This window comes from Hirsutella rhossiliensis, assembly GCF_020360975.1.
Source record: "Hirsutella rhossiliensis strain HR02 chromosome Unknown scaffold00006, whole genome shotgun sequence".
Classification (NCBI taxonomy): Eukaryota; Fungi; Ascomycota; class Sordariomycetes; order Hypocreales; family Ophiocordycipitaceae; genus Hirsutella; species Hirsutella rhossiliensis.
This window is the reverse complement of record NW_025408672.1, coordinates 1,885,483-1,909,536: the sequence shown is the minus strand read 5'-3', so window position 1 is coordinate 1,909,536 and position 24,054 is coordinate 1,885,483. Positions and strand designations below refer to the sequence as shown.

Here is a 24,054-nt window from a genome sequence, read left to right as displayed (position 1 = left end):
TAGCTTCTTTAGTAATCTTAGACTAGGATACCTAAGGCAGCGATACTATAGGTTACCTACCCCCTTAGTTAGTAGCTTAGGCGCTTATATAACTACGAATACCTACTTATACTATAGGAGTATTCCTATTATAAATTAACCTTTAAAGTCGGTTAGTTTAATATAAACCTCCTTTATAGGTTTTAAATAGAGGTATCCTAGGAGCTAGTTCTAGAATATCCCTACTATTATCCCTAGCCTAGCTAAGAAGATACTTATCGGTATTTCTAGGATAAAGTAAGCATTTAATAAGGTTATCTTTTTACTATTAATTATAGGGATAACTACTATTCCTATTCCTTATACCTTAAAGGCTTAGTCTTTAACCTAGACTTTGTCGTTAGAACCCTATTTAAAGGTTCTTTCCTAAAACTAACCTAGGTTATTAAAGAGGTTAATATCGGCCCTTAAGTTATATTTTAATTTATCGGTAAGTAATAGCGTTCCCTTAATAGCCGTGTTTACCTTAGATAGAGTAACTATATTAATAGTCTTTCCTAGCCCGTTATTACTAATAATAGTATCTACTAGTTCTCTTCCTTTAAGGTAGGAACTAAGGGTCTAGGCCATATATTTTACTTTCTCGTTTAGATAGTCTTTTAGCTGTTTTTCTATATTCTATTTAGCTAGATTACTATATTTCTAGCTTAATAGGGGCTTCTTATTATATATTACCTATAGTAAGTAGTAATTTTCCTACTAGCTTATTAAGCTATTAACGTGCTACTTATAGCTAGCGTATTTAGCTTAGGTGTCTAATTTCCTAGAGATTTAATTAGCGCTTCCCCTTTTTACGGGTAGTTATAACTTCTTCCTATAGGTATATTCTTATTTAAAGTTAGCGATTAGGTTCCTTAAGGGAAGTTAATCTTTACTATATCTTTCGTTATAGAGGTCGAGAGCCCTTATTATTATAGACTAATATAGGTCCTACTCGTCTACCGCTATAAGAAAATCCTATCTAATTCTTATATTATTAAGTATATTAACCTTAAGGTCTCGTAAATCTATAATAATTTAGTCGAGCTATTCTACCTATACTTTCTAGTCTCGCGTGCCTCTTTTATTAATAGAGGTCGTATATCTCTTATAAATTAGCTTTTTCTCCTTTACCCTTAAAGGTTAGGCTTACTTCTTTAATTCCTTAATTTTCTCTCTTAAGCTATTATATATTAAGGTTATCCCTTAAAGCCCTTTACTAATCGTTTTCTTAATTAATTCTTTAAGTGCGATTAGGGCTTTCTACTAGACCTTATAGCGATCGAATTATAGCTAGAACCTTTTCTCGAGGTTATAAAAGGAGTCCTTTATATCCTAGTATCGTTTATTATAGCCTATTCGCCTCGCTAGGAACGTAGCCTCGGTTTTATCTTCTTATTAAGATAGTCTCCCTTTAAGGTTAATAATAAATTACTCCTAGTCTAGCTATTAGGGCTATTTAAGCTCTTTTATACCGTCTAGGTTAGTATATTTCTAAATCTCGTAAGTCTAGGCCTACGATTTAATCCCCTTAATCTATAGGGTCTAATCGAGGCTTTCCTTTAGTTTTACGATATAATTATCCCCTCTTACTTCCTTTAACGTTATCTTAGGAAAATTAAGGGTTCTAGCTTAATAAGTAATATCCTTCTTTAAGGGATATATAATTTATATAATTCGTGTATTTCTAGTAGTGCCCCTTAGTATAGCTAGGTTCCTTGCCTTAATACCACGATTTAAGCGTTATAACGGCGTTAATAGCTAGTAAATAGCTTTAAAGTTAATATCGGCGGGCAAAAGATAATCTAGCCGTGTAGGCCGGGCTTATAACTCTTAAGCAGGGGCTTAAGAGCATAGTAAAAGAAATAGGGGCATAGAAAGGTGAATTTAGTGATATATATCTTAGTCTATCTATTAGGATAAGGGAGGGGCTTATATAGGTACAGTGACTACACATAGCTAGCCAAAGAGGGCATTAGGATATTCCTATACCTAAGTTAGGCCTATATAATGTCCTTGGGCTAGGGGAGTCATGTTGGTCAGGCAGGCTTCCTTGTGCATAACTATTGGGTCCACTGGGCATGACTGTGGCCTCTTATGCCCACTCTCCTCAACAGATACGTATAAGTGCGATTACTTCTACTCTTGCACATATGCGCAGTTTCCGGAAGTTATAGGTCAGGCTAGCGCCTTCCCTCCCGGGCTCATAACTATCACATTGAATACCACTTGGCCAAAATAAGGGCACCCCTAAGTGGGAGTGATATTAGTGCTTGTTATATCTCCTGCCAGTCTCGTGACAGCTACACCTTTCCCCCTGAGAGCGACCTGGCCTAGAATACCGAAGAAACTAAAAGCTCATGCAAAGCCACACCTTTGAATATAAGCAATGTCGCCCGCATGGTATCAGAGACAAGAGGTGCTGCAAACACAAACCCCTGCGCACGGCATTCCCGCCATATCGCACACCCTCACCCCTCGACAACGCCCTCCATGGGCTGCGTTCCCTCTGTCAGATACTGTCGCGACGGCCCCCCTACTGCAGCAAGCCCCATGGCAAACACCCGCTCAACTGTGGCTGCGTCAGTCGCGATTGCTCAGGACAAGCCTCCCCCGCAAGGCTCGCCACTCACTCTTGCTGTCGGAGAAGACGAGGTGCGTAAATCCGTGGCGGCAACGCTTGACGATTCTCTTGCCCGAAGCGTCCATGTACACCTCGTACGACAACGTCCCGTAGTCTGGGCGGTTGCGAGTTGCCAGCGTCTGGAAAAAGTCTCTGGTCACTGGCCCGGGTGTCAGTCAGAATGCCCCCCCCCATCCAACTTTCTTTGGAGAACAGAAAAGGGGGGTGCGTGGGAGAAGCTTTTTCGTACACTCTTGGCTGAGGACCGAGAACCCATTCTTGCTTCGCACCACAAGCCGGAGCCGCTGCGTGGTCGTGTTTTGCAGAATGTGTATATCAGCATCGCAGATGTGCATTCTCTCCGTGTGCACATCCTGCGCCTGTCTGCCCCCACGAGATATTGATCGGCGCCAACACTCCTGCCAAGTCTGCTCCCCGTCCGCCCACTACTCACAGCTTGATCAGAGTTTTCTCGTCGTCTCGCGGGTGCTCGAGGTGAATCACAAAGAGGCCCATCCGAATATCCTCCATTTCTTGGTGGAACTGCGCGGCGCCTGCGAGATTGAGCCCGTCGGAGCACGGCTTAACGGCTTCTTCTCCAAGGGAAGACACCTACCTTCTGCTGACCCGAATTCGAGCGCAGCCGTGGCCGAGGCCGTCGGGCGCCCTCTCGCCCGCATCGTACGCTGTGCAGCCCACGTTTTTGATAAAGACGACGTCTTCCCCGGCTTTGTACAGCGTTTCCGAGTTCCAGCGTACTTTTGAGCCCATTAGTATCGGTGCCTACCATTGCAAGTTATCAAGGGGCGTAGACTGACGGTCCAGTATGGTCCGGACGATGCCGTCCGCCGAGGCCTTGGCCTCCTGCTTGCCGTAAGTGATGACAATCTCGACTTTCCGCTCCTCTTCAAAGGCGCTCTGCGGTAGCACAGCTTCGTCGAGGATACGGTCCAGGTCGATGGATTTGTAGTGGAGCTTCTGGACAAACTCGACGCTGTCGCGGCTGTAGGTGACGCTGCCCGATGTGAACCTGGCGGTATTGACAGACCGGTGTAGAGTAGTCGCGTTGCTGCTCACACGCCCAGCCCCGAATAATTCAGTGATTCGCCCAGACGAGGCATTGGAGGGCGGGTTTACCTGACAAGGTCCAATATGTTCGCCCTCGGGGGTCCCTTGTCGTTGTTGGAGGCGTGCGCGAGCATCGTGCTCATGCTTCGACGCAGCATCTGCCTTGTCTGGATGACACTGAGGCCGTGCACCAGCAGCTCTTCAAAGTCGTGCATGACTGAAAACAGGCGTGAGCCGACGAGTACAGCGAACCTTGACCAGGGGCAGACAAACCTTCTGGTGGCACGCCCCTGACGACAAGCGTTGTGAGCTGGTCTGTGACTCTGTTTGCCACCTTGTACAAGAGCCAGGCCCTCTCGCTGCCGGCGATTCTAGCGGCGAAGCTGAGCGGTGATACTGGCCCACCATTGTTAGCTTCGGCGTTGCAATACCTCGTGCAGACCCGAGGTTTTGGGAGGGCTCTTACGGCCGTACGCCTCGACTGCCGACCGGTGCGAGTCCTCGCCAGAAGCACAGTTACAGCCGAACAGCTGGTTGCTCTTCAGGGACGAGCTGTAGTAGGCGCCCGTGATCTTCTGGCTGAGCGACGCCCGAGGACAGACAAGCGTCGATTTGGGCCCGGACTGCTGATGAAGCTCGAAGAATAGGGCCGCAAACGGGCTTGCTTGAGCCTCGGCCTCTGGGACGGTCACTGACCCGGCCATGGTCCCAAACGCCGGAGCATTGGCCACACCAAGCGTTGCCGTTGCTGGCTTCCCCTTCAAGTTCTCCATATACCACTCGTGTATGTCGCCCAGCATGGCGGAGATGTGGTCCATGTCGCTCTGCAAACGCTCGGCCTGGGAGCTGCGCGCCATCAGTATGAATATCCAGGACCATCACAAGAGAGGGGGGGGCCGCTACTTGATGACGACGCCGAGGATGAGATTCAAGCTGTTGGTCTGGATGGTGAGGTTGCTTCTGAGAGCCGCCAGATCGCCGCCCTCGGTCGTCCACGCCACCTTTTTCCAATCCGACTTCAACTCGCGGCTCCAGCGTTTCAGCCGCGGCTCGCTCGAGTCGGAGCTCGTGGCGATGATGCTATACTTTTGAACGATGCAGTCGAGATGGCTTAGCGTTTCCTTGCAGCTCCGCAGCATGCCGAGGATGATGTCCTGGTTCTCGGCAAAGTGCGACGGGACGTTCTTGGGCAGCTTGGACTCGTCGACGATCAGCGGCGCGCTGCTGGCCGACTCGCGGGCCGTCGAAAAGGCATTCAGGGCGGCGCTGAGCGAGTACAGCTGGCTTTCCACCTCCCGAAACTCGGCCGGGGCAGACTTCTTGCCCTTTGTGAAAGCCTGGCCGATCTTGAAGGCCAGCTTGCCCATCAGATAGGCGTCGCCAAAGGAATTGGAAAAAGACATGGTGAATCTGGGCAACTATGTCGTGGCATCAAGCTGGTCATTGGCCAAGGCGGAGGGTTGACCCGAGGCAGAAGCGACGAGACGGGGTGATTCTCCTCGGGTCTCTCTTCTCAAGGGCTATGCTACAACTAATACCCAGCTGTTCTTGTCAGCAAAAACGGCTGCGCAAGGCAAACCGCACGTATTTGAGACAGTGGCTCTCGAACGGCTGAGCCCCCCGACTGGCCACCGACGAGGCGTCTTCTCCCATGCCACTCACTCTTCGTCAGTCCGCGCTCCGTGTTTCACTTGGTATGCGTCTCAAGCACGGCAGCCAATCGACGGCGGTGTGAGCCCTACGAATTCATGAGGCTTACCATCCAGAACCTTGGTCGGCTCTCACCATCAGCCGGGCTCACCTCGCGGCTTTCTCACACACCCGCGCCACGCGACGACGATCCATTGGCTGATGTCGATCTAGGGCTCACGGGGCCCATGGTCGAGGCAAGTCCAGGTTGCTCGAATGAAGGGGGCTGAGGGGGCTGAGGGGCCTGGCACTTGAGTCTTCCTCCGTCGCTGACATGAAGCTGAGAGCATTAGCAGCACAAGAAGATTTGCCGCGCAGCCCTGACACCTCAGCAGCTGAAATCTCAGGGCCTGGACCAGGATGTCGGCTGCAATGGGGAGACGCATACGCCTGGTATATAAAGACCGCTCGTGAAGCAGCCCAACCCCCATGGGCGCCAACGCCCATAATCGCCGTCTCCGACCACTGCGAAAGACTTGCCTGATTCAACCCCGACGGCGTCGCATCTCGTCGCCGCCTTGACGACTTCGACGTCGGCAGCGACCCGTATATAAGATGGCGCTTGCGCTGTTTCCAGGAATTCGCTTCGACCCACGAGAGCCGGTGCCGCCTCGCTTCGCCCATCTGGCTGTTCACCCTGGGCAGCAGCCCGGCGTCCTCGACGATCCCCAGCCTTGGCGCCGGAATGTCCCTCCCTGTGGGAACAACGGCCCGCGTCCTCCAGCGCCGAATCCTCCTCGATACAACCCGTATCGCCCCTACGCTGTGCCCGAAGTAGAGCGAGATGTCCCCGACGAGCCTCCGCCCCAGGAGGGCTTCCTGCCTCCCCTGTCGTCGTCGGTCAAGGTCCAGATTGTCCACGATACGGCAAAGTTCACCGTGACCCATCTCTTCTGGAACCGTTCGGGCCACATCAAGCAGGGCGTGTATCAGTTCCCGCTGCCCCTTGACGCCAGTGTCACCGACTTCAGCTGCCGCATCGGCCAGAACAGGATTGTGCGCGGCAAAGTCAAAGCCAAGGAGGACGCCCACCGCGAGTTCGACGATGCTGTCCGTGGCGGACGTGCGGGTGGCCTGGTGGAGCAGCAGACGGCTGAAATCTTCACCATCAGTCTGGCCAACATCCCGGCCGACACCAAGATGCGGGCCGAGATGTCCTTCATGTGCCTGCTCAAGCACAGAGTCTCCAGCAATCGCGAGGTCTTCACCCTGACTGTGCCGACGTATATTGCCCCCCGATACGGCCAAGTCCCTCCCGGAGTTCAGATGGACTTACCCAACAACCACTATTTGAATCTCGAAGTAGACGTGTTGACGGCCGAGGACCTGCTGTCGGTCAACAGCGACACGCACAACATCATCGTCGAAAGAGGCGGTGGGCAAAGGGCCTGCCAGACCTGGGACGACTTCGTCGTTCGCCGCGACAACGACACATCCAACCTGCGGACGGCCTCGGTGCAGCTCGAGCAAGGGCGCACAAGCCTTGACAAGGACATGGTCATCACCATCATGACTGCCCTGTCAGACAATAGGGCGCATCCCCAGGCTTGCCTGGAGACGCACCCGACCCAGGACAACCACAAGGCCTTGATGTTGACCCTTCCGTCAGACTACCTCTTGACCACGGAGAGGTGCGCCCACGATGGCGAGATTGTCTTTGTCGCGGACCGATCGGGCTCCATGTGGGACAACATCGGGAGCTTGAAGTCGGCTCTCATGTTCTTCATCAACGGCATCCCTGAAAATCGGCCCTTCAACATCTGGTGCTTCGGAAGTGATTGTGTGAGCCTGTGGCCGCGATCCAAACTCTTGAATGAGAACACGAAGCAAGAGGCCATAAACTACGTACGCCAAGAGTTCGCTGCAGACATGGGCAGCACTGATATTCTGCCCGCTCTGAGGAAAATCTATGAGGCGCGTGGCGGCTGCTTGACCATGGACGTCGTGGTATTGACCGACGGCGGAGTGTGGGAGCCGCAGCAAACAATCGACTTTGTCAGGCAGAGGCGGCTGGTGAGCGAGGGCATGTTTCGATGCTTTGCGCTGGGCATCGGCCATGCCGTCTCCCATGAACTCGTCGAAGGCATGGCCAAGGCAGGCAATGGCTATGCCGAGGTGATAGCTTCTGCTGCCGGTGGCGGCTGGGAAGACAGAGTGGTGGCCGTGTTGAAGGCTGCGACAACGGGCCACATCAACTCTGTGCAGATGGGACTCGAGTGGCAGACGGGCGACGATCAGGGCACTGTGCGGCCGTCCAAGCTCAAGCAGTCGCCTGCCGATGTGTCCAAAATCAGCCCCTTCATCCGCAACCGCGTCTTCATCCTGTTTGACTCGGGGGCGCCGTGCCCAGAGCTGGAGGCAGTCGTTCTCAAAGTCAGGGGCCCGGATGGAGACTATGCCACAAAGAGAGTGTTGCCGAAGCGTCTTCTCCTGCCAGACGACACCATCCACAAGCTGGCAGCCCGAGCACTGCTGGGCGATCTGGAGAGGGGGGAAAGCTGGCTCCACAGGGGCCAGCAACAAGACAGAGGCGCTGCGCCGCCGGTTCGCGAGGAGGCGATCAACTTGGGCTGTCAATGGTCCCTCGTGTCCAAGTGGACAAGCTTGTACGCGGTTGAGGAGCACGCACTGGAGGCGATGGAGGACTTGCACATCGATATTGTGCTTCCCGACGACGCTGATGAGGTCGAAGACGCCCTTCTGCAGCCCCGGGGCGATCCCAACCGGAACGCGGGACTGCTCGGCCGCGGCGGCGGCGCCATACAGGGACCAGACAGCGTTGCGGAGAGCGAAGTCTCCGACTTGGAATCCGTTACGGAAGATGATATGCAACACGAGTGCATGAGCGACAGAGATGAGGCCTTGGGGGAGGATGGCAACAATCCGGGGCCTGGCGGGCAAGGCGGAGCTGCAGGTGGTCATGAAGAGACCGGTAGAAAAGAAGAAGGGGGCCGAGATGGGGATCACGACGACAAGGGAGGGCCCGAGGGGCAAGGAGGAGATGGGGATGGTGGCCATGGGGAAGGGAGCTACTTGGAGGACTGGGCAGACATGGATGGCGGATATGCGCGCTACGAAGATTGTGATACAGGCTGGGATAACAGCTGGGATGCCATTGTCCCAGCAGAAAGGGGTCCATCGCCCTCTTCGCTGACTGTCGCCTTGTCAGACTGCGCGTCTGCGTCTGGCCTTTGCGCGGCCCAGGAGACGGCGGACTCGGTCATCGTCGAGCGGGCGGAAGCTAACACCTCAGTTGTCGTCGAGCCGGCAAAGGGCTGGGAGTCGACAGCGAACCGGGAAGGCGCTGGGCCTTCTGACCCGTCTCCGTATCCTTGGCCTTCGGCCTCTCGACTGCAGAGAAAGGGTGGAAGCGATAGATTGTGGTTCATTAATTCTCCATCAGGCGCCTCGACTGGTACGTCTCAAAGGCCTCCCGGCAAGGACGATAGTGATGATGGGGTTTGCTGACCTCTGCGTGTAGCGACCTGGGCAGCTTCACGAACGAAACGCGCCAGGCAGGGCGGTACGATTGCGTCTTCGGGAAGCTCCAGAGCGGACGCGTCCATCTATTCCACGGCCGAGGGGGCTGCCCCAATTTTGCCACAGGCTGTGTCGATGGCGCCGGCGCCGCTCGTGGTACCGCCCAGGTCCTCGTTCGAGGAAATGGCTGAGGACAGGCTGCAATCAGACTGGTATTACTATCATGGCTGTGCGTTCCACGTGCAGAGAGTATCACGGCCCTCGTCTGCAGCCTCGATGGAGGACTTAATACCGGTGCTTCGCGCAGAGGAGACCCAGAGCTCTCAGTCCGCATACCAGGAGCCGGTGCCAATCTCGGCGGACGTGCCCATGACGGCACCACGACAGAGTTCTTCGTCCAGATACCAGGGTTCGGGGCTGGTCTCTCAGGCGGCGTTGTATGCACGAGCGCCGCCGAGCCATCAGTCCCAGCATCATGCATCGGCGCCAGTCTATAACCCTCCAGCGTCAACCTTCATCGTTGAAAACGAGAGCACCGAGTCGAAGACTGCGGGCGAGCTCGCAGCCGAGAGGTTGGTTAGCAGCCTGCTCGTCTTCCAAAAGTCAGACGGCAGCTTCGTCTTCAACAGCAACGAGAAGATCAAGACCATGTTGGGGCCCTCTTTCTTCCAGATCGCGGCCGGACTCAAGACCAAGCTCGCCTTCGGGGACTCTGCAACGGCCAGGGCGACGGTGCCTGACGCGATTTTGACGGTGGCAATTGTGGCCCTGCTGGAGGAGCAGTTCCAGGCTTGCCAGGCGCTGTGGGTGCTGATGGTGCGCAAGGCAAAGGACTACATCTCGGGGTGCACCTTGAACGGGACGGCGGAGGAACTGGTCTGGGAGGCCAAGCAAGACATGAGGACCATGGGGTCCGTCATGGATGAGCTGAAGGACGCGAGCGCCGCGGCGGGGGGCGTGGACGAGCTGCGGACTGCTCCAATGTTGTGACCGGGGGAGGGCGGGCTGCTTGTCTGTCTCCTTTTCATTTGGAGCTTTCGGGGCTTCCAGTCTTCCACCATGTCTGTTGTTCTTGTTGGAGTGGCGAGCGGGTGTCGATTTCGAGGATGGCGCCAGACAGGCATGCCGCTGTACTCGAGGATTTATCGAAGCGAGTCGCCAGATTGCTTGGAGGACTGGGTTGACATGGTTTCGGATTCTTCATCGCAATATGGAGTCGGCGAGTGAGCTTGACGTCGGCATCACGGGAATACTTGTCCGGGCCGGTACCTGCGGCTCTTGTACAGAGTACCTCGGGAGGAGGGTCCACCCATTGGATCGCAGGCCCAGGTGGAGTCACGCGTGCCTGTCGGTACAACGCCCGCTGTAGCTGGCCCGTGGCGACCGAATCCCTGCCCAGAGAATACCCACTACCCGTGCCACGCCCCACTTTATTTGGAATTCGCAAGCTCCCACCTCCTAAAGTTGGTGCTCACCACCAGTATCCCCACACCACCGGAATACCCAGAATTTCGACTCCCCGACTTCAGCATCCCTATATCTTAACCAATTCACGATCTCGTCGATAGCCGAAATGGAAGCACGTGTACAAAACGCTCTTCGATATATTGAAAATTTTCCCGGTGCTAAAGTCGCAACCGTAGCGCGAGAATTCGGTGTAACACGTGATCGATTGCGATACCGTCTTCAAGGCCGACCTCCTAAAACTGGCCAGCGAGCTAGAAATACGAGGCTTTCCGAACCAGAAGAGAAGGCCCTATGTCGCTATATCGATCGTTTGGATAATATAAACCTTGCGGTACGCGTCGAGTTCGTTACTGACGCGGCAAACTGTATCTTGCGCGAGCGGTCTAGCCAGCGCGACGCTCCTACCGTGGGGCCAAACTGGACTTCTCGCTTCTTAAAGCGTCACGGCTACTTCAAAAAGCGCCAAAAAAGGCTTCAAGCAGAGCGCCAAGTCTCCGAGAATCTTACACGAGTTAACCAGTATTTCCAGCATCTTCGGCAGGTTATCCAAGACAATGGTATACCTCCTGAGGATATCTGGAATATGGACGAGACTGGTTTTCGCATCGGGGTTGGAAAAGACCAGCTGATTGTGACAAAACGGAGGAGAGCTCATTATTTTGGCATTCCTGAGAATAGGGAATCCGCTACTGCGATCGAAGCTATCTCGGCGAATGGGGAGGTTGTTCCGGCTTTTTTGATACTCGCTGGCCAGATGCACATGGCTTCATGGTATCAAATACCTGAGCTAGATCCTGACACAGTTATTCGACCCACGCCTACTGGTTACTCAAACGACGTGATTAGTCTGGAGTGGCTCCAGCATTTTGACAAGCACTCGGAAAAAAGCTCAAGAAGCTCGAAGCGACTTCTAATTCTTGATGGTCATGGCTCTCACCATACCAGGCAGTTCATTGAATACTGCGACAACCACAATATTATTCCCTTCGGCATGCCGCCTAATCTCACGCATGCACTTCAGCCTTTGGACGTTGTCGTTTTCCAGCCCCTAAAGCACTATCACGCCAAGGCTTTAGATGTCATGGTTCGAGATGGCCTCGTCAACATAACCAAGCTTGAGTTTCTCTCCTGCATTCAACAAGTACGATTGCATGCTTTCAAGGAGAGTACTATACGCTCCGCATTTCGCAAGACAGGAATCTTCCCATTCAATCCACAAGTAGTACTTCAATGTTTGGAAGCTCGTCAAGCCACGACACCCACACCTCCTCCCAATTCAGGACCACACTCCTCACCTTTCGAGACACCATTGACTCTACGACAAATAAACAAGGTAGCGGACAAATTAGATCTCGTCCTTGAAGACGATAAAAGCCTGGATCCCGACTTTTCTCACGATCTCAGTCGATTTATTCGAGGATCGCTATCTCTGGCGACTGAGCTCGTGCAGACTAAAGGGACTTGGGACGAACCAAAATGGCGGAGCGGATCCAAAAACAACGTAAGGCTATGAAGAATATACAGTTACAATCAGGAGGAGTATTGTCAGTGGCCCAAGGACGGGAAATGGTGCAACAAAGGGAGATGATCAGATTGCTAAAGCAAGGAAGGTAGTAGAAGACGCGGAGAAAAGGCGCATAACGCACGCAAGCGATGGTTTGAGGAAGCAGCAAAAAGGCACGCCAATGGAGGTTCAGGAAGGTTAGAACGAGTGGAAGTACGCGATTCTGAGCGTGGTACGCGGTGGTTGAAGCGATTCTAGGTCGGGGAGTCGAAATTCTGGGTATTCCGGTGGTGTGGGGATACTGGTGGTGAGCACCAACTTTAGGAGGTGGGAGCTTGCGAATTCCAAATAAAGTGGGGCGTGGCACGGGTATAATAAACACATCTTCGTGAGTGATGCCTGCATGATCAAGCACCCGGATGTACAGAGTACCTGCCCATGTAGTAGTTCTTTAGTTCGATGCATCGCAGTCGCCGCCATCCTCTCATCACCTTGCCACTGTAATCTCCATCCTCAACCTCTTCTTCTGCCTAACACCCAACACCCCCCCCCTGTTTCCGCGCAGGACGGCACTAAGCTCATGAGTCACAGTGCAGCTCATCGGTCCTTGTTCACGCATATTAACAAGCCGAGTACCCTGGAACCAGTAGCTCGCCCCTCCCTACGAACCTTGTGCCATCTCTCGTCCCGTCCCGTCCAAGCTGTCGGTGAGATAGACCCTCGAGGCACCGCAGGCCTCCCGCTTGACCCCGGTCCCTCGACCCAAAGATCCGGCGAAGCCAGCAGCGGATATAAGAGGGTGACATTAAGCGAGGCGCCACCCGCAAGCCAGCTAAACGACCCTCTGCTCTGCCCTCATCGTCCCTCCCCTTGCCCTCGAGAAAGAGGCAGTCAGTCACGTTCTCCGCAGACACGTCGCTCGACGACGCAGTGGCGCGCGCAGCCATGTCTCGCCGCCTGCGCCGCTCCCCCGACCAGCAGCCGGGCGAGGGCTCGCTACCCGTCGACAGCTCGTGGCGCATGGTCGACGGCGAGCACGACAGCTTCGACACCACCATCCTCCCCTCGCTGGGGCCCGAAGACGACTTTGACGACGACGTCCTCGTCCCTCTCTCCAGCGGCCATCCCGCCTCGTCGGCCGGCCTTCCGTCACAGCTCTCCCGGCTTTCGTCCCAGGGCAACAACGCGTGCGGCGGATCGCAGGACAGCATCCGCGACTTTGCCAAGCATCAGGACGACGACCAGGTCATCCTGCGCGAGCCCTTTCGCCCGAGCATGCTGATTACGCCGAGCCACAGCCACGCGCAACGCTCGAACCTCCGCACGCCCGATCCGCAGTTTAGGATGCCCTTGGTCGACACCGGTCGCGATGGGACGAGTAGCGGGGCCAGCTCGAGAACGGCGAGACCGTTTGGCATGGGGACCGGCTACGAAGGCGGGGATGGGGACACGGCGCGCAGACGGGGCTTGGCGTCCCTGGGAAGTCCCGCCAAGAAGCAGCGCCGCCGAGCAATGTCGTCATCCTTGGACGACGACGACGGCTTCGACGCGCGCCGGCGCAAACCGGCTAGGGGCCGCGACGCAAAGAGCAACACTATCCTCGCGGCCCTGCCGTCGACCGTGTACAAGCTCTGCGCCTGGATGGGCGAGGTCGTCTTCATCGCCATGACATACGCCAAATACCCCCTCGGCGCCCTCCTCGCCGTCTACCTCGTCTTCGGCAGCCTCATCGTGGCGCAAAACATGGCGACGCGCTCCATCTATGCGGCCGTCTCGCCCCTCTGCCGCATCCCCGGCGCGTCCCTGCTCAGCCTCCCCTTTTGCCCGCCCGGGGACGGCGCAGCCTCCAACGGCTCGGCCGGCGCCGGCCACCCGGTCGAGTTCAACGACCTCATGGGCGTGCAGTCGCAGTTTGAGCAGGTGCTGGAGCGCAGCGCCGACGGCGTGTCGCTGCCCTTTGAGATGAAGCGCTCCGAGGCGGCGGTGCGCGATCTGCGCAGCCTCGTGCGGCACAGCGACATCCAGGCCAGGCACGAGCTCGTCCTCGAGTTTGACGGATACATCGAGGCGACGCGGCGCGCGGCGTCGGACCTGCAAAAGTTCAGCACGCACGTCGGCTCGGCCGTCGACTCCGTCATCAGCATCAACCGCTGGACCTCGCGCTACATTGACTCGCTCGCCCCCTCGGCCGTTGACGGCGGCCCCTCGGCGCTGGCCGAGTGGTCCTCTTGGCTGTTTGCGCCCTTTCAGCCCGCCGTGCCCGAGCCCTTCAGCGAGCGCGCCATCCTCGACAAGTACATTGAACACACGGCCCTCGTGTCGGACCGCATCGCGACGCTCATCCTCGAGGCCCAGGCCATCCTGCGCCTGCTCACCAAGGCAGAGGCCCACCTCGCCCTCATCTACGACATCTCGTCGCGCTCCGAGGCCAGCGTCGCCTCGCGCCGCGACGAGATCCTCTGGACCATCTGGACCCTCGTCGGCGCAAACTCGGCCCGCCTGCACGGCCTGGCCCGCCAGCTCGCCCTCCTGCGCCAGGTCGACGCCCAGCGCTCCTCGGCCGTCGCCCAGGTCAGCGCCCTCGTCCTCGAGCTCGAGGCCATCCAGGCCGGCCTCGGCGACCTGCGCGACCGCGTCGCCGAGCCCCAGCTCGTCGCCGCCTCCCCGCGCGCCGCCCACATACCCCTCGCCGTCCACATCGAGACGATTGACCGCGGCGTCGAGCGCCTCCAGGCCGCGCGCGCGAGGATCCGCGCCGCAGAGGACGAGCGCGTCAGGGACGCCGTGGCCCGCATCGGCGGCTCCAAGATGAACGACGATCGCCTCATCGACTCGCGGGGCGGCCGATGAGGGGACCAGGACAGTACCATGGGCGCGACTATGACATGGGCCGGTGCCCTCTTCCCCCCTCCTGTTCGTATGTATCTATTCCCTTTTTGATAGTTCCCCCCTGGCCGGCGATCGTTTCTTGGCTTGCCCCCTCTCCCCCCCCCCTGGCTTTCGGCCTTGTACATATACTGCACGCATTCACTTGGGCGGACAACCGAGTTTCATTACGGGGATTGCGGGCGGTGCTCGGGATAGCACATGCCGAGCGTGTCCTGTGTCTCCACGAAAGCTAGCTATACATTACCAAGGAGGCCCTTCCATCTAGTCTCAGGCCCGTGCTCTTACCCCGTTCTCTCGCTCTAGCGTCCCGTTCGTCCGTCACGCTGCTGCCGCCGGCAGATCAACGAGGTACATAGTGGTCATAGTGAAGCTGTATATATCTCAACAACTCTGAAGCTTTATAGCTGCGGGGGTATATGATCCCGCAAAGCGCTCCCAGCGCCCGATTCCATGATATTCGTCTCTTTTTGTCCATTAACGCATGTCCCAAGCATAAAAAATCCTGTCCTGCCCTATGCCAACCCTGTGCCCGGTCGCCTGGTGGACGAGAAAGGTGCACCCAGTCGTCGGCTCGGAGCCGTCAGCCACGGCATGCCCAGGTTGCAAGTTTCCCGCTGGGGCTCACGGCCCGCGGCGTAAATCGCCAACCACAGCTGCATATTGAATAAGAGAAGCATCAACGGCGACGAGTGCTCACGGCAGAGCGGCGCCCATTGCCCCCATGTCGCGAAAGCTGATCGGATCCATTCAAACGCCGTTTCCAAAAGTCCCAGTGGTATTCGTTGCCCAAGATCACCAGTCCGTTGCACGCCTCTGCCATAGAAAAAAAGTGCCCACAAACCGAAAACGCCAATGCCATGATTCGTGTCGGAGAACGAGGAACGCTGCTGGAAAGTCAAAGCTATGTAAAGCCGGGGAACGCTTTCGACAACGCTCGTCGCCCTGTATATGTCGCCATGTCAGCAGCGATGGTCTCTGGAAGAGGTAGGGTATGCGCTGGGGCCACTCACACTTGGGACGCTGGTGGTCCGGATCGTCAAATGGCGCGTTCTTTGCCGCGATTTGCCGCATTCGTTCCCGGGCAAAAGATGAAGGGCTCGACCGTCCCACAGTGGCCGTTTCCTTCGGTTCTGTCTCTTCGTGGTGGGTGGGCAGCAGCCTCAACGCCCGAGGACGGGACTTGCGAGGTCTCGCCTTCTTGGCTCCGGTAGGGGCTTGGAACGCTTCCGACGTGTCTGGACTCGAGGCAGCACCGTCGGCTTCGGCGGCTGCTGCTTTCGGCTCAGAGGTCTGCGCACCTGGCCGAGAAGCCATGTGCACCTCGGACGAGGCCGGCGGCGACGCATGACCTGAGGTACTGAAGAGCCGCTTGCCCCATTCTTTAAACTTCGTGTCCCCGGAGTTGATTGACGAGTCTTCGAGGTCAACCCGTTCCCTCAGCCGCCGCACGGCCTGCTCGCGTCGAACCATGCCATTGGTGATCTTTGGGCTGTAGCCTCGAGGCAGCATACAGTGCTTGCACATGGGACAGAGCGAGCTGTTTTGCGTCAAGAACTCGTCGATGCAAGCCGGATGGAAAATGTGGCCGCAGGGCAGTTCTCGAATAATGGTTTTGCAGTGTTCGAAGCTGGCAAGGCATATGTGGCAGTTGGGCTGGAAATTCGTCGCCGTCGTATCCGCGGTGCCCGTGATGCTGGATCGCTTGCTGCGGATGCTTCGAACGCTGCGCGAGCTTCGCATGCTGCCAAGAGGCATGGCGTCGGATGTTCCGTTTCGCTGATCCGCGCGTCGGCTTCTGCGCGAAGACCTTATCGGGTGCGTGGCGGGGTTGGCGGCGGGCGAGTTCGGAGCCGGTGTGGCGTCAACCAGGTCTGGATCCGCATTGTAGGTAAACAGTGCGAAGCTCTCGACATGAGACGGCGGCACCGTCAGCCGTTTGATGCCCATGGCCTCGAGATCAACATCGCCAGACTGGACGCGGCGCCTCAACGACGTGCGGTTCCGCCGCTGAATAAAATGCATGACAAGCGAAACAGCGGTGATGACGAAGAGCAAGGCTCCAATGACAATGAGGACAAAGGCCCAGACAGCAGGGACGTTGGACGAGTTTTGCATGGTGAGATCGGTCCATATGCGCACGTAGTCATCGGGGCTCGGCCCGTAAAGCTGGTTGATTTCCTCTCCGTGAGGGACCCGATCGGTGGTGCCCGAGTAGAGGCTCAGCTGCGTCATCATCCTCTGGCCCTCGAGACCCGAGACGGCGAATATGGGGAAGTGATGCTTCTTCTTCCATTCCTCATCGTCGTCCAGGTTCCAGACCGGGGAGTCGACCTCTTGGGGCTTGTTGGTCGAGTTATTGGGTTTGTAGAAAATGAATGCGCGGACGGGGCCGCGAGCAGCCGAGGCCAGGTATGCCAGCGTGCATTCCATGCTGAACCAAGGGGCGATGGCGACGACATTGAAGTTGCTCGGGGGCAGCTGCTCGCGGCGTGTGACATTGCGGGGGATGAAGTTGTACTGCTGGGCATCGCACGAGGGGACGGTCGTGACCTGGGGGACAAACAAGAGACCGCCAAAGGTGCCGTCGAGCTTGGGGGCGTTTGTGGTGGTGAGGGTGGTGAGATTGGTGGAGATGCGATCCTCGTATCCTATCTGGCTCTGCCGGAGGGGGGGCGTCAGCGTCAGCGTCAGCGTCAGCGTCAGCGCTCGTAAGCGGGGCCTGTTGTCAAGACATACCGACAGCGCGGAAATGTTCCTGACGAGGGTCGATGGGACCGTTTTGGCACCCTCCCACACCGGGTTGCTGAACAAGAGACTGCGCACAGGTTAGCAGGGAATGGTTATGTCGTCGAGATGGGGAGCGCAGCATCGGGGCGTGGGCGGTCGAGGGTCGGCGGGGCAGGCGCAAAGGCAGCGGCAGGCAGGCTGGAGAAGGGGAAAACGTACACGCCATTTCGAATCTCGGTGAGCGCTGGGAGAACTGTGATTAGCGCCGAGGCTCGGGTCGTGGCATATTCTTGGAGACAGGAGGCCAAGAGAACGGGGACGGACTCACACATTATCGTCAGGCATGATCCGTCATCGGGGACGCGAGAAGGACATTTCAGGCAGCGTTTGCGCGACGGCGAAGGGGAGCGAGGAGGAGGAGGAGGAGGGGCGGGCGGACGATGATGAACGAGGCGGTGGGCAAGCCGGTCGACGAGACGGTTGACGAGGCTGTTGGGAGAGAAAAGGAAGGCAGTCGAGTGCGGCAGACGTTGCAGGCGGGGGGGCGGCTCGCTCGGCGGAAGGGGGAGGTGGAGGCTTGTCGCAGATTGGCAGTGCGAGCGCGCCAGAGCCCCCTGCTGACTACTAGTGCAGCATGTACCTACGAGAGGGCGAGGGACTAGAAAAGCCTGGGGAGAATGGGGAGAAAGGGGGGGAATGGAGAGAAAGGAGAGGACAAGAGAACAGAATAGAACAGAGAGGAGGGGAGGATGCTGGAGGAAGAAGGGGAAGAGCTTGTTGCAGGTCGGCTGGTAACCAAAAATGCAACTGTCTCGAAGCAGCAGCGCACCAACGGCGGGCGGCAGGGGAAAACGGTCGCGGGCTTGCAGACGGTCAAGGCCTACAGTAAGAAGGGGGGGGGGGAGACGAATTCCAGGCCCGAATGAGCAAGCAAGAGGCTATAATTAGTAGCTGGTACAGTAGAGAGCCCGTGGCCTCGAGGCAGGTAGGTACCTAATCTGCGCAGTACATGGCGACTGCTCGGCGTAATCCGTAGCCCGAGGGCACCCCGCAAGGTCCAAGGTGAAAGTACCTACTGGTAATCCGTACTCGGGCTAGTACGGTAACTTTCCATTATGCCAAAACAAGTGACAACCACCAAAGCGCGTCAGCAGAAAAACAACACAAGACAAGAAAGACCATGGCAAATCGACACTGTCATGCAAAGGGGAGACGGGAGGTCCGCGCGAGGCCAATCAATGACTGCTCAGAGCATGGAAGATGGACACTCTGTCTGTCTGCCTCTCTGTCTCTAACCTACCCAAGTAGGTAGGTCCCCACTGTCTTCGAGTCTCGACAAAAATACCTACCTCGAGAGGCTCTCAACGCGGTACCTACCGGTACCTACTACCTGCCTACCTACCTGCCTACCTACCTACCTACCTACCTACCTTACTGTACCGTCGCACCCGCTACGCTACCGAGCACCCACACTGGGGTAGCCGGCCTTCGAAACCCTGACATTCCTCTTGCTCGCCGACGTCTCCTTTTTTCCATTAACCTTGACGGCAATGCCCAAATACCGACAGCTCGATGCTCTACGTGCAGCTCGGCACCGATACCGCCGCCATCCATGATCCATCCATCCAGGCCCGCTCCCGAACCACTCGCGCAGACATCCTACAGTATGTATAAGCACAGTATCTTGCCTGGCCTGCCTACTGTAAGCCGGCATGCAGGTCGTGCTGCCCCGTTGGCTCATCCGTCCGTGCCATCTGTTCCTTGCTGACGAGCACCCTAATCCAAGATGGGCCCATCTTGCCTCGAATCCCATCATCCACGGCTGCCAAGCTCCGTCGTCGAGGAAAAAAGCTTGTCTCGAGCAACGTCCGTCTTGCCAAGCCCAACTGTCCCAGACACGCAACGCCGTGCACAGTTTCCACCTTTACCCTTCCTTCCGTGAATTCCTCCCTGCCGATTGATTCGGGCGGGGCCTCATGAGCTTATTCCTTGCCTCGGGTCTGATGTACGTACTGGGCCCGAGGATACAACTTGGCATCTTGGCCCGAGGTTTCATATACCCTGCCCGTACCGAGTATTTATAGAAGCTCCAGTCTTGACACATAAATAAAGGCTCGCTGCATGCAAGGACGAGGTGACTTCATCCTTTGCCAAGCACAATGCGTCGAGAGACGTCTACCGGTAAACATGTTATTTCAGACGACGAGTGACATTTGACAGACCTGAACCTCCCTCCCTGCAACAAGCAGAGGCATCCCTATCCATGGCTGGCCTCGGCATCCCCACCGGTTGTCTACCTACAGTATGTACATGAACGACTCTGGACGAATCAGCCCTCGGGCCATGATGCTGAAAGAATATTATCCGCAAAATTTCACAGAGTTGCGGCGCCTCCGTCCGCTTTTGGTGATCCGTCGCTTCATCGCTGCCTGCGTCCACGACCGGACAATGCCCGTTCCATCTTCAGCCACCATCACGTAGACACGGACAATCATGTCATGCTCGACCGTGGACAGGCCATGTGAGCGGCTGCCTGCTGCACTCGAGCACTGATAGGTCCAGGTCCTTGTCCCCCCTGTCGACGTACAGTTGCTTGGGCCTGGATGCCTGACGTGCCGCCCTCGGGACATGCTCCACCGACCGCCGGCCGTGGACAAGTTTGCCGGACACTTTTGCACGCATCCATGTCCCCTCCCGTCTGTCCGTCCGAGCGGCACGTGGCTTGCCGTTACTGGCGAAGCCGCCTTCAGGTGGTGATTGCTCACATGGCCCCTTTCGACGCCCTACAGCCTGTAGCACGTACTGTAAATACATACTGTACATACATACTGTACATACACCACGGCAGTTCTGCTGGCAGTGCGGTGCGGTGCAATGCAATGCAAGGCCAGTCCACGAACAATGATACGTGTTTGCCTTGGTCGCCATGCCCATGCTCGTCCAAATCCGCCATCTTTGTAATCTAGAGTCCCTTCTCGCATCCCCGCACCCCTTTGTCTCGGCAACGCCCTTCCGAACCAGCGCCTCATCGTGATTCGCCACCACTACCACCACACCGCTGACTGCCTGATACCCCCAAAACATCACCGCCATGGCCAGCCCGTCAAAGATAATCAACCAAACTTTTCTTTTCATTGGGCTCAGTCTTACCAACATCCTTTGCTTCCGTCTTTCCTCACTCCACGCTGCTCATCGACCCTTCAATAGCCCCCGCCGCCGTAACCGCCCTGCCCGTGGCCCGGGCGCCGCTCGCTACGTCCGTACTCGTCATCATCATCATCGCTATCATCACGACGGCGGCCACTGGTGCCATGTCCTCCCCGACGCCCGTTGTCGCTGTTGCCGCCGCTGCTCCCGTAGCTATTGTCCCGACGGCTGTTGCTGCTGCCGTAGCTCTCCTCACGACGGCTGTTGCTTCCGCTGCTCTCATAGCTCTCCTCACGCCCGCCGTGGCCGCCGCCGCCGCCGTAGTTGTCTTCGTCACGGCGATTGGACCGACCGCCGCCGCCATAGCTATCCTCTTCACGGCGGTTAGAGCTACCGCCGTGGCCGCCATAGCTATTCTCATTGCGACGATTCGAGCTGCCGCCGTAGCCGCCCCCTTGCTGCCGGCCTTCGTAGCTGCCCTCATTGGAGCCTCTGTACTCGTGGCGTTCAGTTCGCTGCTCGTACCCGCCGCCGTAGGTGGGGCGCGTCTCCGTCCTCTCCTCATAGCCGTAGCCGGCCGTCTGCCTTCCGCTATGCGACTCTTGCTGTTCATACCGGCTGTATTGGGAGGTGCTGCCGCCGTCGGGACGCTGGGTCTGGCTGTACTCGGCTTGGGCGTATCGGCCCTCATGTCGACCAAACTCCGTCTGGGTCTGAGTGTAGGAGCCATCGTCTTCGCGGCGGTGGCTGCTGTGCTTCTCTTTTTCGTCCTTGCCAAAAGCGCTTCCCAAGATGGAGCCGGCGGCGCTGAGGAATCCGCTCAGGCCGCCCTCTTCCTCTCGCTTCTCTTCCTGCTGCGAGCCATGGGCAGAGGGCATCTTGTACCCGGTGTTTTGTTCCACCATGCCCGAAAAGGCGCCAGTAGCGCCCTGGACAATGGCGTCTGCGGCCGCGCCGGCAATCTTGGTCTCGAGGGTCTCGGGCTCGCCGTAAAGCTTTCGCATCTTGAGCTTGCCAGAGCACCCGTGGCCATGGCCAGTGTCGTTTACGCCCTCCTTGTGGTTCTCGCCCCTCCTGACGCCCTCGCGAGACAGCTTGCGGCGGTAGTCTTCTCTCTGGTCGTCGCCCATTTCTCTCCACCACTCCTCGACGGACCCGAAGATGAGTCGGCGGGCCTCCACAACGCCATCCCGTCCCATTTCTCGCTGGACCGGGTGGTGCAAGACGCCGTGGACAATGCGGTCCAAGAGACGGTTCACGTCGGTGTCGTCATCGTCAATGGCTTCCATGATCTGAGGGACGACCCAGTGCAGCATCTTGGCAGCCGTTCGGCCAGCGACCTCGTTCAATATCTGCACCAATCAGTATGCGAGACCAGGCAGCGGCACGTTTGCGCCAAAGGAAAGCAAGTCGACCTACGTTGGAAAAGTGGTCCTTGGACAGCATCGAGTGCGTGGGGTCGCTTGAGCCGTCATCTTCAAAGACAATGTGCTGCTCCTGTTCGCTGCTGTGGACAATCTCGCCGGAGCCCGTTCGAAGCTCGTTCCGGATCTGGTGGATCAGGGGGACCACCATGGGAGCAATGACCGAGAAGACGAACTTGGAGAGCTGCTCCTCCAGCTGCTCAATGATCTTGGGCAGGACCGGAATCTTCTCGACGGCGCTGGTGATGGACTTCATGATGTCATCGTGGAACTGGATGGCGGGCATCACCTGCCGGAAGACTTGGCCAACGTAGACGGTGAACTCCTCGGGATCCTTGGGGGAGACGGACATGCCCTGGAGTTGAGCCGTGTTGGCTTCGGACTGGATCTCGTCGATTCTGTTGCTCTGCTTCTTGCCCCCAAAGAGGCCATCGGGGATCTTGTCGAGGAGGTCGCGGAGCACGCTGGTGTCGGCATTCTTGCTCTCCTGCAGGGTCCCTTCAAGCTCGTCAATCTCGTTCTGTGTCAACTTATCCGACACTGCGAAGCTGGTCAGCTCAGGGTCACGGGCCAGTGTGGGATGACCGACCTTCGCCCACGACCGAGTGCAGGAAATCGACGCCGCCAAAAGTGCCCGTGACGATGGGGTAGACTTCTTGGCGAGCACCTTGGAGTTGGATGAGCGTGTTTCGTCCGCAATGAGGGAATACATTGCCCTCGCCCATTTCGATCAGGGCGAGCTCCGTGTAGTTGCTGTGGGCGAAGAAGTCTGGCAGGTCGGGTTAGCTTAGCTCGCCTCCGCCGTCAAAGTCAGATGAGCTGGTTGCGGGGGAGTTGGCGGACGGGTGGGAGGACGGGGGCGGCGGCGAACCTTCCAAGCAGTGAAGGCCAGTGCCCATCAGGCGAAGCGCTTCGTATAGATCGTCCTTGTTACCGCCCTGTTTGTATCGACGACCGAGCTCGATACAGCCGCTGAACAGTCTCCTCACGTGCTGAGCCGAAGTCATGATACCGGCACGCTCGTTTGCGATGTAGTTCTTCATGCCCGATTCGGGGTCGACGGATAGCTCTGTCCTCTCGTCGATGGGGCCTCGCAAGCGACGGTCGTACTGCCGGGCGTCCTGGTTGTCGGCATAGTTCTTGGGGTTGTCGATGTGGTCCTCGGGACGGTAGCATCCGAGACGATCGGCCGTGACCTCGAACTCGCCGGAGCCGTAGCCAAAGGTCAAGAAGCCGAGGATGCAGAGGAGAAGGCGGATGGCCTCGGCTGAGACGGATTTGACGGTGCCGACGTCGATGGCTTGCGAGTAGTCGCGCAACCAGTTGCCAAAATAGACGCGAGAAACCATGATTTTTGTGAATTTCTTGCCCTTGAAAGCGTGGGCCATGGCGAGGGTGAGAAGGGCGTCCTCGATGTCGCCATGTCGCCCTGTCGAGGTACGTGGTCAGCGAAGCCTGCAATGTGGTCCTCGGGTGGATACAGACAGTTCTGGCCCTCGACCTTGGAGATGGAGGCAATGTTTCCAGCACCAAAGGCGGCGGCAGGGCTGGCCAAGGCGACAAGGACGATGAGGCCCAAGAGTAGGCCTGGGTTCCTGAGGTCGGGCATGGCGGGGTGCTCCGAGCTTGAGGACGGCTATCTATATTGCTGTATGCGGATGGTGTTGTGTCGATTGGGGCGGTAGCAGATGTCAAGTGCGAGTTGTTGGAAAGATTCGATGAAGAATGAAGGGAGAGGAGGGAGAAGAGGGATTGTCCGAGGGGGGGATTTGCGACGTTAGAATAGAGGGGGGGGTTTAGCCAAGGAGGGGTCCCTTGTGGAGGGGCAGGGCAGTGCCTCGCCGTTTGCGCATGATCCAAGCTCGATCGGCCAGGCTCTTGAGCCCCGTCATTTCGGCACCACTACGCACTAGTACCAGGGTACTAGAGTACCTTCAGAGCCAGAGGGGAGTGATGTCACGGATCCGTTTTACTTGCTCTGGCGGGAGATGTCCATTCCTTTGCCACTGCCCCTGATT

At 57.0% G+C, this 24,054-nt stretch overlaps 5 protein-coding genes across 5 annotated transcripts; 2 read left to right on the top strand and 3 right to left on the bottom strand.

Annotated features, from left to right (window-relative positions):
* Positions 1 to 2,489: 2,489 nt before the first annotated feature.
* HRG_06448 (uncharacterized protein) lies at positions 2,490 to 5,112 on the bottom strand (the record flags this gene model as incomplete). The annotated part of the gene is made up of 11 exons (XM_044864919.1): positions 2,490 to 2,590; positions 2,652 to 2,801; positions 2,892 to 3,025; positions 3,096 to 3,195; positions 3,258 to 3,310; positions 3,378 to 3,399; positions 3,460 to 3,710; positions 3,779 to 3,926; positions 3,983 to 4,105; positions 4,176 to 4,555; positions 4,613 to 5,112. 11 exons carry the CDS (start codon positions 5,110 to 5,112, stop codon positions 2,490 to 2,492), a joined length of 1,962 nt encoding a protein of 653 aa, XP_044719859.1.
* A 4,042-nt stretch (positions 5,113 to 9,154) lies between these two features.
* HRG_06447 (uncharacterized protein) lies at positions 9,155 to 9,868 on the top strand (the record flags this gene model as incomplete). Its single annotated transcript, XM_044864918.1, has 1 exon — positions 9,155 to 9,868. The coding sequence occupies one exon, from the start codon at positions 9,155 to 9,157 to the stop codon at positions 9,866 to 9,868; it is 714 nt and encodes a 237-aa protein (XP_044719858.1).
* A 2,926-nt stretch (positions 9,869 to 12,794) lies between these two features.
* On the top strand, positions 12,795 to 14,699 carry HRG_06446 (uncharacterized protein; the record flags this gene model as incomplete). Its single annotated transcript, XM_044864917.1, has 3 exons — positions 12,795 to 12,953; positions 13,005 to 13,644; positions 13,693 to 14,699. 3 exons carry the CDS (start codon positions 12,795 to 12,797, stop codon positions 14,697 to 14,699), a joined length of 1,806 nt encoding a protein of 601 aa, XP_044719857.1.
* A 940-nt stretch (positions 14,700 to 15,639) lies between these two features.
* On the bottom strand, positions 15,640 to 17,797 carry HRG_06445 (ring finger domain-containing protein; the record flags this gene model as incomplete). Its single annotated transcript, XM_044864916.1, has 5 exons — positions 15,640 to 15,680; positions 15,749 to 17,396; positions 17,475 to 17,553; positions 17,685 to 17,709; positions 17,794 to 17,797. The coding sequence occupies 5 exons, from the start codon at positions 17,795 to 17,797 to the stop codon at positions 15,640 to 15,642; spliced, it is 1,797 nt and encodes a 598-aa protein (XP_044719856.1).
* Positions 17,798 to 20,665: 2,868 nt separating this feature from the next.
* On the bottom strand, positions 20,666 to 23,645 carry HRG_06444 (heterokaryon incompatibility protein het-C domain-containing protein; the record flags this gene model as incomplete). Its single annotated transcript, XM_044864915.1, has 8 exons — positions 20,666 to 20,940; positions 21,007 to 21,086; positions 21,138 to 21,230; positions 21,279 to 21,964; positions 22,032 to 22,576; positions 22,626 to 22,805; positions 22,908 to 23,465; positions 23,522 to 23,645. 8 exons carry the CDS (start codon positions 23,643 to 23,645, stop codon positions 20,666 to 20,668), a joined length of 2,541 nt encoding a protein of 846 aa, XP_044719855.1.
* Positions 23,646 to 24,054: the final 409 nt, after the last annotated feature.